This window comes from Doryrhamphus excisus, linkage group LG2 (assembly GCF_037039965.1).
Source record: "Doryrhamphus excisus strain RoL-2023G ecotype Guam linkage group LG2, RoL_Dexc_Guam_v1.1, whole genome shotgun sequence".
Lineage (NCBI taxonomy): Eukaryota > Metazoa > Chordata > Actinopteri > Syngnathiformes > Syngnathidae > Doryrhamphus > Doryrhamphus excisus.
This window is the reverse complement of record NC_136358.1, coordinates 14,492,326-14,506,965: the sequence shown is the minus strand read 5'-3', so window position 1 is coordinate 14,506,965 and position 14,640 is coordinate 14,492,326. Positions and strand designations below refer to the sequence as shown.

At 42.4% G+C, this 14,640-nt stretch overlaps 2 protein-coding genes across 3 annotated transcripts; one reads left to right on the top strand and one right to left on the bottom strand.

The window, feature by feature from the left end:
- Positions 1 to 1,896: 1,896 nt before the first annotated feature.
- Positions 1,897 to 11,136, bottom strand: abcd2 (ATP-binding cassette, sub-family D (ALD), member 2). Its single transcript, XM_058077129.2, has 10 exons — positions 10,058 to 11,136; positions 9,767 to 9,947; positions 9,575 to 9,696; positions 7,881 to 8,043; positions 7,604 to 7,698; positions 6,502 to 6,647; positions 5,692 to 5,837; positions 5,376 to 5,460; positions 3,909 to 4,034; positions 1,897 to 3,842 (listed from the first exon to the last, which is right to left on the bottom strand). Exons 1-10 carry the CDS (start codon positions 10,973 to 10,975, stop codon positions 3,638 to 3,640), a joined length of 2,187 nt encoding a protein of 728 aa, XP_057933112.2. The 5' UTR covers positions 10,976 to 11,136; the 3' UTR covers positions 1,897 to 3,637.
- On the top strand, positions 10,521 to 14,640 carry redic1 (regulator of DNA class I crossover intermediates 1). 2 transcript variants are annotated; one of them, XM_078798586.1, is made up of 16 exons: positions 10,521 to 11,072; positions 11,565 to 11,623; positions 11,701 to 11,740; positions 11,814 to 11,958; positions 12,143 to 12,272; positions 12,462 to 12,516; positions 12,590 to 12,704; positions 12,765 to 12,850; positions 12,922 to 13,013; positions 13,093 to 13,238; positions 13,295 to 13,364; positions 13,430 to 13,463; positions 13,655 to 13,682; positions 13,754 to 13,833; positions 13,898 to 14,357; positions 14,432 to 14,640. In XM_078798586.1, the coding sequence occupies exons 2-16, from the start codon at positions 11,601 to 11,603 to the stop codon at positions 14,551 to 14,553; spliced, it is 1,626 nt and encodes a 541-aa protein (XP_078654712.1). In that variant the 5' UTR covers positions 10,521 to 11,072; positions 11,565 to 11,600; the 3' UTR covers positions 14,554 to 14,640. The 2 variants fall into 2 exon arrangements, with proteins under 2 accessions (XP_078654712.1, XP_057933122.2); XM_058077139.2 differs by having other exon boundaries at positions 12,590 to 12,850.

Genomic DNA, 14,640 nt, shown 5'->3' with positions numbered 1-14,640 from the left:
CCAAACGGAGAAAAGTAGATAAGGAGTGTAGAATTTTCAAAGAAAAATGGACCACGTCCTATTTATTTACAGAGATGCACGGAAAACCTTTGTGGTGTGTTTGCAACAAGTTTCGGTACTGAAGGAATATAATATTCGACGCCACTACGAGACTCATCACAGCGAAAAATATGACGGCTTGCAAGGACAACTGAGAAGAGAAAAGATTAACGAATTGCTGGCGGGTCTGAGGAAACAGCAGTCAACTTTCATCAAGAGCCGAGAAGTCAGTGAAACAGCGGTAAAAGCCAGCTACCTAATTGCTAGCGAAATAGCATTAGCATCGAAGCCGTATTCCGAAGGTGACTTTGTTAAACGATGCATGATGAAGGCGGCTGAACTTGTATGTCCCGAGAAGCGACAAGCTTTTGCCAATATTAGCCTGCGGGAGTTTGAGAAACGTTTTCAGGTATTTGGTGAACTTGAGACAGAATTTTCAGTTTTTCGCTCACCTTTCACAGTTAAAGCTTCTGATCTGCCGGTCGAAATTCAGCTAGAGATAATTGATTTGCAGTGTGATGCAGATGTGAAGGGCAAATTTGCTTCTGTAGGTCTGGACAGATTTTATCAGTATCTACCACCAGGGTACCCCAAATTAACAGCCCTGGCTGCTAAAATTTTGTGCATGTTTGGGACAACCTACCTTTGTGAACAAATTTTCTCAGTGATGAATATCAATAAAACAAAAATGCGTTCAAGGCTCACAAACAAGCACTTAAATGACATTCTGAAAGTGACAGCTAGTCAGGACATGACACCTGGTGTTGATGCACTTGTACAGGCCAAAAGATGCCAAGTTTCAGGAACAAATACAAGTCCAGACTAGACTAACACCTTTAAAATGCTGCTCTTCTTAGTTTGTAAGGTGTACGCAGGGATTACATTTAGATTTTAGATGCGTATGTGTAAGTGGTTTAAAAATCCCTTCCTTTAAAAGTCTCATTTAATCCTAAAGTGCATTACTATATTTTTCAGTACCAATTAAAGTTTTGTGCCTTTGTACAATCAGTGGGATCAGTTGCAATGCATATTTGTGAATGATAAAAGTAAATTGCACATTTGTCTAAGGAAATATGAGGTGTTTCATGAAATGTTTTGTAAAAGGATAGTTCATTAAATTTCAATATTTTCCTAATGTTCTTGTGCTTCTTTACACCAAAACAAAGGAAAGACATGATATTTTGGTTATTTATAGCAGAGTATGGTATAATTTTAATGGTCCGGCCCACTTGACATCTCCCTAGGCCGTATGTGGCCCACGATGTGAAATGAGTTTGACACCCCTGGTTCAACCCAATGCACGTTATAATTATAAAACTACGACATAATTGAAAAAATTAAATAAAAAAAACAGTAAAACAAAATAATTGGATTTTCATGTTTCACAATGTGAATAAAATTAAATAAAAAAAGGAGTGACTACACAATAGTGGTCAAGTGGCTCTTCCTTGTGGAGGGAATGGTATATTACAGCTTCATCAGCTCCCGTTGAAAAGGTTTTTGTTACATTGTCAACAATTGGAGAATACAATACTAATAAAAACAATAGTAATGTAATTAACATATTTTAAGCAGTATCGTCAGCAATTACCTCAATATCTAACTGTTGTGTCTTATGTAAAGTCTCAGGTGAGCCACGTTACCAAGAGTATGATGCCGCCGTGTGGACAATTGTGATTATTACACCTACAGTATCCATACACAGGATTCTGTATAGAATGTAATTGAGTAATTGCATTGAAATTAAAAATGAAAACCAAATAAAAGTAATAATGATAAAAATATCAATAAATAATATTTCATTTTTCAGGAGAAGTGAGCATGCAACATTGTTACATTAATACATTAAAACATTAGTTATCGGCACCGTAATGCTTTTATTTCCAAGAAAATACATCTTCACTTCTGTTGATAGGATGGAAACACACATGCGCCAACACATGCACATTAACACCCCAATGAAGGTCATGGTTACTGCAACAGGATCAGGTAAAGTAAGGTTATTGGGACATTTCTACACAATGCAATTTGGTTCTACATGCATGGTGAACACAAAAATGGTAAAATTGTCCAAGTATTTGCACACGGCAGATACATTGAATGTTCATTTTACAAATGGGATGCCGGGAATTATAATTGTCTCTGGAAAAGGATCCTGACTTGTCCCCTAAATATAGAACAAAAAAGTTCCGTCCATGCAACAAAACCTCCCGTCCTGTCACAAGCTCAATTAGGCCAGCATTGGACATTTTGTGTGAAATTTCATTCACTTTGTTCTGATTTTTGAGGCGTTAGATGAAGACTCCACGTCATTCAGAGGCTCATTCATGCCTCCTGTCAATGGAGTCTGACTCACAAGATGTGAATGCTGTTGCCACGGCAACCCCAGAGCCTGTGTGATACTCTGTCCAGAGCAAAGGAAACCGTCATACAGATAGAGTGTGAAATAACCGGATTACAATTGAATGAAAATGCAAGTAAAAGTCATATTTTGTGGGACAAACTCATGTGAAGTTGAGTCGCAGCCATTATCCTGAGCAGGGCAGCATATGATTCACACTTCCTGTTTGCTCCACTCATTTTAGTGTAAGCATGACAGGCAAAATCAAAAAGCAGCAACATGACATTGTTTCAGTGTCCCAGCTGTGCCCTGAGCACCTATTGTATGTGCCCTAGATTTACCGCAGCCCTCAAACACATCATAGGTCATCATCACAATACTGCAACTTCAGCTAAGTTGCTCGCAACAAACTAGGAGGCGAAACAGCATCAACAATTACATTTTTTCTCGCAAAAGCACGAGTCCTAATGTGAAAGGTGCAGGATTTGCTGTCATTCTAGTTCATGACCCCCCGTCAAATATACAAACAAGGCATCTTATTACTAAAATATGCATGAGATAATGAAATTTCACTGTAGCAAGAGGAAGAAGCAAAACTAAATTACGCAAATAACGTCTGTTATGCAAAAGACTACCTAATTGTGTGGTCACATGACATTTACCGAGCTGGACCTCCAGGGTCAGTTGCTTGCTCGGCAGAGGGGGCCTCTTTCGCTCATTGTGTTTGTTCAGTAAACCAAAAAGCCCTCAGTATTCGGGGCCGGACCTGCATCACTAATCGCTCCTTTTTTTTAGTCCATGTGGGCTTGAAGCCAGAGGCAAAAGTTGGGAAGAAAGACAGGCAGTTGTTGGAGAAAGAAATGGAGTAACTACACAAAAAAAAGGCATGTAGTGACATTAAAAAACACCAACGGGTCAAATTTAGCATCATAAAATCTAAATCAAGCAGAATACTGCTTTGAAATTAATTTAGTAGTTATATTAAAATATCTTCAAACACCACAGATAGTTAAAAAACTGTAGAAGTTAAGTCTTACTTAAAATAAATTAATATTGAAGACAAATCCATGAAACATCAGTTCATAACCACATTCCTCTTGCCATGAAAATGTGCTCTCTGTCATTTCAAAATAAAATTTTTGCTGCTTAAAATTGAGGATGTTTGATCGTACATGCGTGAGACATGGAAAATCATTTCAAATGTGTGTGCAGGGCAAAGGGAAGCTCCTCCCCTTTCCCCCTCCCCTCCACCTACCCTCACTGGTCAGCTGTTCTGAGCACCGAGTCGTCCCCCAGGATCTTGCAGAGCTCATTGAGGCGCTGCTGCATCTCGGGGATGCCGGCCAGCTGGCTCTCCAGGCGCTGCTTCTCTTCGGTGAGCGAGAGGCGCGTGGCCGTGTCCAGCTGCTCGAAGCGCCAGCAGCCCTCGCCGTCAAACTGCAGCAAGTGCGTGTGGTACTTCCTGCCAGGAGAGGAGGAGGTGACGCATGCGGCGGATCGGAGAGGAGGTTTTAGAGGCGACTCTCACCACAGTGATGGTCTGTGCGTGATGGACAGCAGAGAGATGCCAGCGTCCTTGGCCGCCTGGAAAATTTTGCCCTCGACGTCGATGCTCACGGCGCTGGTGCACTCATCCAACAGGGCGTATTTCGGCCTACACACACAGCCAGTCCATCCAATTAATAACAGTCATCTTGGCTTACTGATGACTCATGCTACATGCTCAGCCAGCATGAATAGCGCAGGCCAGATCATTTTCAACAACAGTACACTCACAACTCAGCAACATTTTACAGCGCATGATGAGGTACATAAAACTGCTGGATGCTGACCACTCATGACACCGTAACCCCTAGCCACTTTGTGCTTCAAATTTAGCAGCTTCACTATCACAGTTTGTTTTGAAAATATTCATTAATAAATCATTGTTGCTGAATATGGCCTATAATGGTACCCATTATGTCATTGTATGGTCATATCACCTCGTACTTCGGTACGTGACAAAAATAAAATAAAAATTAATTAATTAAAAAAAAAAAATAAAAAAACTTAAAACTACATGAGGAAAGCAGGAAGTGAACAAATGTAACAGTTACTGATTGTAAAAGTACCAGATGGAGGGGTAGGATTTAATAAGCTTTGCTTCTTCCTACTCCTTTTGGACATGTGGAACTGTGAACTGATTATGTGATGCATTCAATTGTAATCTGATGCATGTTCAAATGAAATTAAACCATTACCATAAAAATACCATGACTGTATGTCTTTGTTTTGTTATTATGTGATACGTTATTATTATTATTATTAATGATTATTATTATTATATGATTATTATGAGTCATACGTGTGTAAAGGTGACTGTAGGGGTGTTATTTCATATCTAGAGAGCTCTAATAATGTTAAACAAACATATTTAGAAAGTTGTAAATAGGTTTTCTATGCTCTAACTACAAACATATTACATTTAAAATCAGGGATCCTACTTTGTGGGAATTCACTTATCACAGTCGGGTCTGGAACCAACCTACTGCGATAAATGAGATATCACTGTACTCCAAAATGCAGCTACTGTCTGCTTACGGGGGGAATCAATTGGGGGGGGTTTCCTCGAGCCACAGCAGATAATGTTTTTTGACCAGGTACTAATGAATTGTACACCACACACCCAGCAACTAGCGGAGATTAAGCGAATAGAGGCATTAACTGGAGCATTTACGGTCATTTTTCTAGAATTTTAAGCCTCTTATCTTGAGGTTACTTCATACTACGTATTTCAGTAGTGGACAAAAAGTGATGTGGTATATTATAAATGAAATGGCAAAATGGAGTTATGACATGAAAACATGTTTGCATGCGTATAGTTTGTGTTTATTTATACTAAAAGCAAACTACCCAGCTGGCTTTGTGTTTTAGAATTGTTTGTAATAGATCTCCGACGATACATTCTCGGTTGTACCTCACGTCCTGGGCTGTGATTATTTATGCATGTCCTTACTTGTGATAGAACATGCGAGCCATGCCCATCCTTTGCTTCTCTCCTCCAGACAGAACGTCCTTCCAGTCTAGTTCTGCATCCCAACCTGAAGGCAAACAGCAATTCAGTTATCATGACAACATCAATGTAACATTCTGATTGTTATTATTGCATATTTGATGAAGGACTTTGCACCAGTGGCGCTTTTCACACGTTAAACCATCGCTAAGCTGCCCACGGCAATTTATTCCAATAACAATCAACCTTTGTTTGTTGGCTGGTCAGAAAAGATTGGCAGTCCATTTCAGCTCAGGTTAATACCCTGGAGACCACACACCTCCCTCCCTGGTGACAATGTGGTTGAGGTTGACGATGTCCAAGATGGCCTCCAGGTCTTTGTCATTGAGGCCTCTGGCGGCCATGTCTTCCACGGAATCTGGATAGATGACCTGGTCCCGTAGAGAGCCCATGGACATGTAGGGCCTTAACACAGACACAAGTCACATCAAGTTAATGGCATTTCACACAAAAAACAGATACAGATACAACATCTACTGTACTTTGTTGTCAACTTTTATATAATGTATTGAAAGCAACCGAATGGTGACATGCGCTACCATTCGTCTTGAAGTGGGATCGAATGAACACTTAAAGGGACGACTACTTCCAAAGAAAAGCCTCCATTGTGCCTCAAGTGTTGCTGATGTAAATAATACGCTCACATCTACTGGGCAGCCGGCTCACCCGTGTATTAAATATTTACTACTGTGAGGTGTGTGAGGTGTCCACATTAAGCTATGATTAAAATGAATGATAAATTAAATTAATTTCACAGGTAAATCTATGCATTTTAGTGTCATAGTGCAACATTCATCTTTTTTAATGTTGCCTCATTCGCACAATAGTGAGGTGGAAACCTTTTATGCATGTGAAAAATACACTGAACGGGGCAAAAAAATGTATGACACACACGCACAAAGGTGTAAACGTAACATTAGTAGTACTGTACACACGCACACAGCTCCTGTTACAATAGATTCCATTACAGACAGGGTTTACCAGCACGGTGCTCAAACAATACAGCGATAATAGTATGTGATGTAGTACATAGGAATGTTTGCACAACATGTACTGTACGTGTGTGTACCTCTGAGGGATGTAGAACATATGCTGAGGAGACGGTTTATGGAGGCGACCGCCGTAGACAGGCCACAAACCGCTGAGGATACGGAAAAGGGAGCTTTTACCGCAGCCGTTGGGCCCCGTGATCAATAGGTGCATGCCCTCTTCCACCTTAAAGGCACAGGACAGCATTCATGAATAGCCATGGACAGCAAAACAAACAGTCCAATGTGCAGTGTGTAAAAGGCCTGCTATTGTAGACATGTGTTACATGTTTTATAAAAATCTCAAAATCCAAAACATAAAAAGACGCATGTTTTTCATTATAATAGAAAAAAAGAACCAAACAATTTGGTACATGAGGTGTGTGTGTGAGGGACAGGAAGAAAAGCTCTGACTCTTGGGGAAAAGTCAACTGCTGTTTTGCAGGCAGTGATATGGTACAGCAGTGTTTCCCATATAGGTATTTATTTGTGGCTGCCCGGCACAAATACATTAGAACAGCCACAAATAGATTTGGCCGTACATTTCATTGTCGCTCTTAAACACGTTCAAATGGGACTGTCTGCGAATGTAGTTTAAGGAAGTAGCATTTATTTGCAGTGATCAGCTTAGCATACACGCACTGATACGGCGGAAAGGAACTCGCCCAAACACTCGCGTCAGTCACGGCACGCACGCACAAACAAAAGCAAAAGCACCCCCCCGTCTACACACCGCAAGGCATGCTGGGTAACCTGCAGTGCTTTTTGCCAACCTGTAAGACCGTGTTTAGCAAAGAATCAGAATCCTCCAGACACTCAGGACAAATGTTGACAAATTTAGCGGCTTTGTCTTATTGCATAATTTTGGCGACAGCTCCTACTTCTCCCCCATCCAAATGTGTCAACATTCACATGTAAAAAATGACAAAGTACTTCTCAGCATATTTGTATTGTTTTTCATGTTTTTGCACACTTTTCAAGTTTCCAACAGCATCCATAAAGCCCAGTTATGGCCCGTTATGCCATAAATACATGAATACAGTCTTGAGAGCAACACTGTCGCCCTATCTTTTTCAGATTTTTTTCTCTTAAAAAAATCCCCGGTCTTATATATATATTATATATAAATGTATGAATGATCACCTTGACATTGAGGCTTGACACGACAACGTCCCCGTTTGGCGTGATAATCGGGACGTTTTCGCACACAATGCCGTTATCCACGTCGATGACTTCCCCTGAGACGAGAGGACATGTAAAAAAAGGATCAAGAAAACAGGCAGTACAGGATTAAACCCTCTCAACTTAATGCTGCTCTAAGAGGCGATTTGTTCTAGATATGTTGACCTTTGCCCTTCCCTTTCCATGTGGTTTGTATTGTGTTGCATTCAAACGCTTTCACAGGTGCAGCGGTGCATACCCTTGATCTCCAGCGGTCCGTCAATGTGCATCCCTGGCTTGTTCTTCTTCTCCACTCCGGTCGCGGCCGTGAGAGAGTAGCGCTTGTAGATGCCCCGCTGGACGTCCTCGAACACCACAAACATGTTGTGGACCCGTGCTGTGTAGCCCGCTAGCTCTGTGACCTGAACACACATGCCAGTGGGTCAAAGGTCATTTTTAAGTCAATCTTAGCATGATGATTATATGTTAGAATACTAAAAATAAGTCATATTTGCCAAGTTTGTACACAAACGTTACTTTTCATACAGCATTCTCTTGAGAGCAAACACTTTCAAGTAGAAAATCAGCTGTATCAATGTTGCGCCAAACCCCGCAGAGACGAGACAGGCTGTGGACTCAGCTTGATTCTCAACTAACACACGCATCCTGACTCTACACAGATGCCATGTGAGCCTGCACTGACTCAAGTAGAACACAAAGTAAAATATGAAGCCTGATCTTCGACAACATACATATGTTAATGGTGAAACGGAGAGAGAGAGAGCGATGCAAGTTAAAAGATCAACAGATGGAGGATTATTCACGGCGAGGTTAAGCCTTCAGAGAAGGAGCCATGGCCAGTCATCAGGCTAAAGCAAACAATTTCACTCTTCCGTCCTTCTCGTTATATTTGATGGCTGAAATTTCTGAAAATGTATACAGATAACACACATAAACATATGGGAATTTCCATGCTGCAAACACATTGGGATTAAAATCCATCCATCTATTCCGCTTATCCTTACGAGGGTTGCGGGGGTATGCTGGAGCCTATCCCAGCTGACTTTGGGCAAGAGGCGGGGTACACCCTGGACTGGTCGCCAGCCAATCACAGGGCACATATAGAAAAACAACCATTCACGCTCACATTCATACCTATGGACAATTGAGTCGCCAATTAATGCCTGTTTTTGGAATGTGGGCGGAAACCGCCCACACAGATGTCGTGCGTGCAAACTCCACAGCCACCATTAACAAGTGCAGGATCTGTCGCCAGCATCTGGAGTTACCAAGGCAACGACAAAACCGCTATTCTCCTTTGTCATGACCACTTACTGTAAGTGTTGTTACAACTGAATAAGTTGAGTTCAGAAAAGAAAAGAAGAGACACAAAAGAGTTTAAGAGATGGGGACCAATCAGAATCTTGGCTACTCATCCAAACACGCACCTTCATGAGTGCACGTCGAAGGAATGCCATCTTGGCAATACAAGCAGAGGCTTGCTGTGTGAGTGCACACAACACACAATCAGAGCACACAAAAATGTCAAGAAGTGGGCGAGCTGCTTGCTAAGAGCTTACATTTGGTGGAAGTCTGATATGTTGCGTCATTATATATTTATGTGACTCTAGATAACTTTTTCCGTTAACTTTAATAATGATTTGAAGTGCATGAAAATGTGAAAAAATGGTCAAGTATATTTTGCAACGCAGCAGCAATAGAACCAATGTTGTAATAGCGGTAAGGAGGAAACTGGTAAGTCAGTATTTATAGCCATAATGAGTGCAACACGGCATGCGTGACACACATTTATACTGACAGCTGAGCAACATTTTAAAGCGCATGCAGAGGTAGACAAGCTGCCATCTTGTGGAGTACATCAAGAGGCCAAATAATTTCCATTTGTAGCCTGCTATATTATGTTGTTTGGTTAGCTGAGATGAGGGTGGTGACCTCTTTGTAGGACGACATGATCCTCTCGATAGCGTCAGCTCCCGAGGCCAGAAGGTTGCGGGCGGTGGTGAAAGCCTCCGTCCTCTCGCTCACCATCATGTGTGTGCGACCGTCAGCTGTTTCTGTAGAAGCCAAAAACACAAGCATCGCAATCACCGTAGCAACCATTTCTAGTCATTTTGTCTGTTCTACCGTTGTCTGCGAATCCGGTGGCGGTGATGATGGGCACGGCCACCATGACGAGGCCGCTGCCACTCCACACGTACTTCATGAGGAACTGCTCGATCATGATGTACCACAGACGCTTGGAGAGGATCAAGTTCATCTGGTCCGCCAGGGCGCGATAGCACTTTTGGAGCTGACGCATCTCCACCTGCCAGGGATATCGTAATCCATGCAAATATGTCGTATTGAAGGGGTGGGATCACATAGGCCAAAGGCAACACAAGTGAGCCAGCATGGAATTATTAGCGTTGTACATACCTTATGTCCCCTATAGAAGGCTATTTCCTCGGCGTTGGCAATGATCCTGGAGTGCACATAGCGCAGGTAGCCCTTCCTGTGTGCTTCCTCGGCCACCAGCTTTCCAAATTTGGGCGAGCAAGCCCGTAGCACTTTAGCGGTGGCAAAGACCACGAGGCCGGCCAGCAGCGTAGGTCCACTGGCGTTGGCCCCCCTGCTCCGAGCGGTCTGGATGAGTGTGTAGGAAGTGAGCATCACATCAAGGATGGGTTTAGTGAGGTTGGAGTAAAGATGGGCCACAGATTGGGAGAACATGAGCACATCCTCCGTGAGGGACTGGTCCGGGTTGGTGAGCCTCCCGTCCATGTTGCTGACTTTGTAGTAGGTCTGGTCTGTGAAGTAGGTCTTGTAGGCATGGTGCACCAGCCGGGTGCGAAAAGCCAGAGCCAGCTTGCACTCCAAGAAGCGGATGGCGCTGTTGACGAAGGTGGCTGGGATGGCGATGAGGAGCCATTTGATCAGCTGGATGATGAAGCTCTTGGGTTGCTTCTCCACGATGGTCTTGACTATCTTCCCATCCAAGCTAGCGACGTATATCGACAAAAACGTCCTGGAGACGAGAGCCACAGAATGCAAGGATAGCAAAGCGAGCTCTTTGGACACTAGTTTGGGGAAGAGGATCTTAGCAAGTTCGAGCATCTGCTTGAAAAATTCGGCGTTGACCCCAGGGGACGTCTTGGTAGGATCCGGAACATCTCTGCGCGATTTTAACGAACACGTAGAGCCGTTTTGAGCCGGTTTATTTTTGCACACTTGCCTGCAGAGGACAGGGTACAGCGCTTTGACGCCGTAGGCAGCAGCCGCCAGAAACACGGCTCGCTTGGCTACAGCCCTGCGGTCCCATTTCACTTTGGACGCCGCATCAAGGATGGTCGACATTTTTAAGACGTTACTCTGTCCCCGCCAACACCCATCCCCTAAACCTGACTCACTGCGTCGACATGAGAAGACAGACGGACCTTGAACGGCCGTGTTGGTGTGTAACGGTCCTACATCCTCCGTCTTCTATCTGAAGCTTTTAATGACGCGGTTGTTAGTAGAAAGCTAAAACTTCCGAGTTTGGATTTCAAAATAAATCCACTGTGACCCAATTTAACGATGTCATTTGATCAATGCTTTTATTTTATTAACCCATCTACTTGACTTTGTGCGATAGCTTCCGCCATCTTGACTATTCATTTCCGCCGGTTTCTATTGGACCACTTACATTATACTGTATGGACAGTATACAATACAGGATGGAAATATAATATAAACATATTACTTTATTTGCTGTTTATATTTGAAGTTACATTGGTTAATTGTGATTCGTACATTATCTTTGGCATATTAATTCATTAATGATATACATTTGAACAATTGAGACTAATGTGTGTCGTGCACATTAGCAATAATATACGCTTTTAACCTCCACAGCCATTACTTCTTCTGACAACTTTTATTTATTAATTAGTTTTTCTCTATTTAGTTTCTCGACTATAGTCTGCCTTGTTTGCTGTCTAAAATGAACTGGGTTGGCGGGTCAAGGTAAGGTTATTAAACACTTTATTACCGTTGTTCTTATGAAGTATTAGCTTAGCATGCTAATCGTACTTTCTGTGCAGGAGCCGGCTTATTATGAAGAACGATACAAAAAAGCAGCGTGTAAGGCATTTGGAAGCATTTTTGCCACCCGCATCTCCCTAGTGTAGCCAATTTGTCTCCTTAATCTTCACAGGAGTTCTTTGAAAAGAGGAAAATGCAAAATAAAGTGAAACGTGAAAAGTGTACGTCATCATCCACCCAAAGTGTCACTTTTGGCAGTATGGACCTGTTGACAATGTTTGTTGTCAACCAGATTTCTGCAAAAAAAGAACATACAGGTAAAAATATACATATACTGTATAAATCCCACGCTTTATAGCACCATTTGTAATTTGTAAATTGGGTACATTAAGATTTCGGTTTATATAGGACTTCCCTTGTAGCAAAAAGTGGCTTTAAAAAAAACACCTTTAAAGGCAGGCATTTTGGTTCTGGACCATCAAATTATCTCCTCCCTTTCAGATCCTCCTCCAGTATCAGTGCTGAGCGCCAAAGGAAGAGGGAAGAAGCGGGGAATGGAACCCTTAGTGCTACCTATGAGCCCCTGTTCTCCATCACAGCTGAGTCTTGTTGACAGCCAACCTTTATACAGGTAGAGGGGACCCTTCATAGTCAAAGCTACAGGGGTTCATTTATGCTCCTCCAGGTACAATATACACAATGCACAAAGGGATTAGATGTTTTTTAGAGTAGAACCTCAGTGACTGTAAAAAGCGTCAAGAAAGTGTTTAATGGTGTACGTATTTTGGGTAAGTAAAGTCAGTATTCTGTTCTGTTGCAGCATTCAAGGACAAAAGAGAAGACATATTGTTCCACAAGCTTTTAAGATACGGCAGGTAAGTCACAAAAATTAGCCGAAAATGAACATTTGTTTGGTGTGTACTAAATAAATGTGCTTATCAATTAAAGTTGTCACCTGTTCTGGAGTCAGCCAACTCAGACAACAGTGCGTCAGCATACCTGCCGCCAATAGTGGATCCCGTCAGCCCCTTCTCGTCCTCATCCTCCTCCTCAGGAGGCCAAGGTGGTGTATCTTATAAAATAGAGAAAATGGAATGCTTTGTGAATTTATGGATACTTTTAGGAAGATTCTCCCTGCAGTTGCAAGCACAGCCACCGTCTCAGTGGCCATCTTCGCCTTGGGACACATCGGGGCAGGATCACAACACGGTAGCCTAAAAAGAACATGACCACTTCCCACACGGGGGCATGAATTAGTGTAACACCTATTTATGTTCTAGTTTCAGCCTTACTTTCAACCCAGGCCGATGATAGAGGGCACCACCTGGCCTTCTGCTTCTAACCTGGCCACACCCCCAACTGCAAAACGATTGTGAGGGCATATTTACAGTATGTACTTGGAATCTAACGGTGCATAATCTGAAATTAAAACCCATGTTTTATTTTTACAGCGTGGCCAGTAGACACTCAAGAAATGAAGTCATGTCTTTGCACCAAGAACAGGAACCCGTGCTGGACTTCACTCTGAACCAGACGAGAAAGGAGCAGCACTTTGAAGAGGACGTCTTTATGGGCTTCAGCCATGAAGAATATGATGGTATTTTAAGATGACGTGGTAAAGCCACACTTTGTTCACATGCATTTGCATTACAGCTTTTTTTGGGAGTGAAAAAACAAAGACACATCTCAAAGGCGAACCAGCAGGTCAAGCTTCAACACCACAGTAGGTGTATTTAAGCAATTAAATATGTGATTTTTAAATTAATTTGTTGACTTTTGTTGTGTTAGAACTGTCCCTGAACCACAGGTCATTGGTGTGCAGGTAAGATATGCAATCATCAATAATAATTTGTCACAGAGTAAATAAAAACTACCGGAACTTGACAAGTCATGTTAAAATTTCATCTTATCTCATACACCCAATCTCGTGTATCGTCTCTTGACAGCCCTAGTAACAATATATTGAATAATACACTACTACTTTTCAATATAATGATTATGATTCACTTGCAGCTGCCCAACTGCAGCAACATGCACTTTGGTAGGTCCCCCTAAGTTCAACACATTGATCCATTCATTATGTATGCAAAGCAACGTTTTTTCTCTCAACAGCATGTCCCGACTACCCAATGAATGGCTATTCACCAAGCTCCTCTTGTAGAAGGGGTTGCCTGAGTTCAGACTCCAGTGATGTAAGTTAGCATTCCTCCAACGTTTTGATTTAAAGTGATCAGACTTTTTCTCCGTGTCTATTAGTGTGAAGAATGCCAGCAGCCATTGGATCAAGCCTGTTGTTCAGACACTACTCCGCGCATAAATCAACAACAGAACTGGGATTGTCAAACTATGACGAAGAATGACAGCATAAGAAATGTCAACACATCTCCATATGCGTCTCCTCACGTGCAAGCTCCAACTGAGAGCTCAGAAATGTGCACATTGAAGAAAACACACAGGGAAATGCGAGAAGCAGAAACCCAAACCACCCATGAGATGTGTGATGCTGCGACTCAGTGCAGTCTATCTTCAGAGGCCTTACACCTGTCACCTGTTGATGTGTCACGACAGCAGGCGTCCACTAGGGGGCAGACTGGCTCCATAATAGATGCTCCAATAGCTATCAATGGAGGAACCAAGACCAGGAACTCTCCTACAAACAGAAGTAGCAACAAATTAAGGCTTTTCCAAGACATGATGAAGCGAATCAACCGCAAAGGTACATGAGTTAACCCCTGCTAACCTCACTTTTCTGTAAGGTACAATGCCGCTGAATGTGTGCTCTTTTTCTAGAAGTGCAGCAGAATGAGGTCAAAGGGCAACAAGACACCAGTAGACTCTCAGAGGAGGCTGAAACGCTTGAGGAAATAGCCAACATTTTGCTCCTGCTCAAGCAGAGAAAGGAGGAGGAATGATGACGATAAAGAGGACATACCTGTTCCATGTTGTCCTGACTGAATGGTATTATCCTCCTGTTGGTGAAATAAAAACTCCAAAGCGTT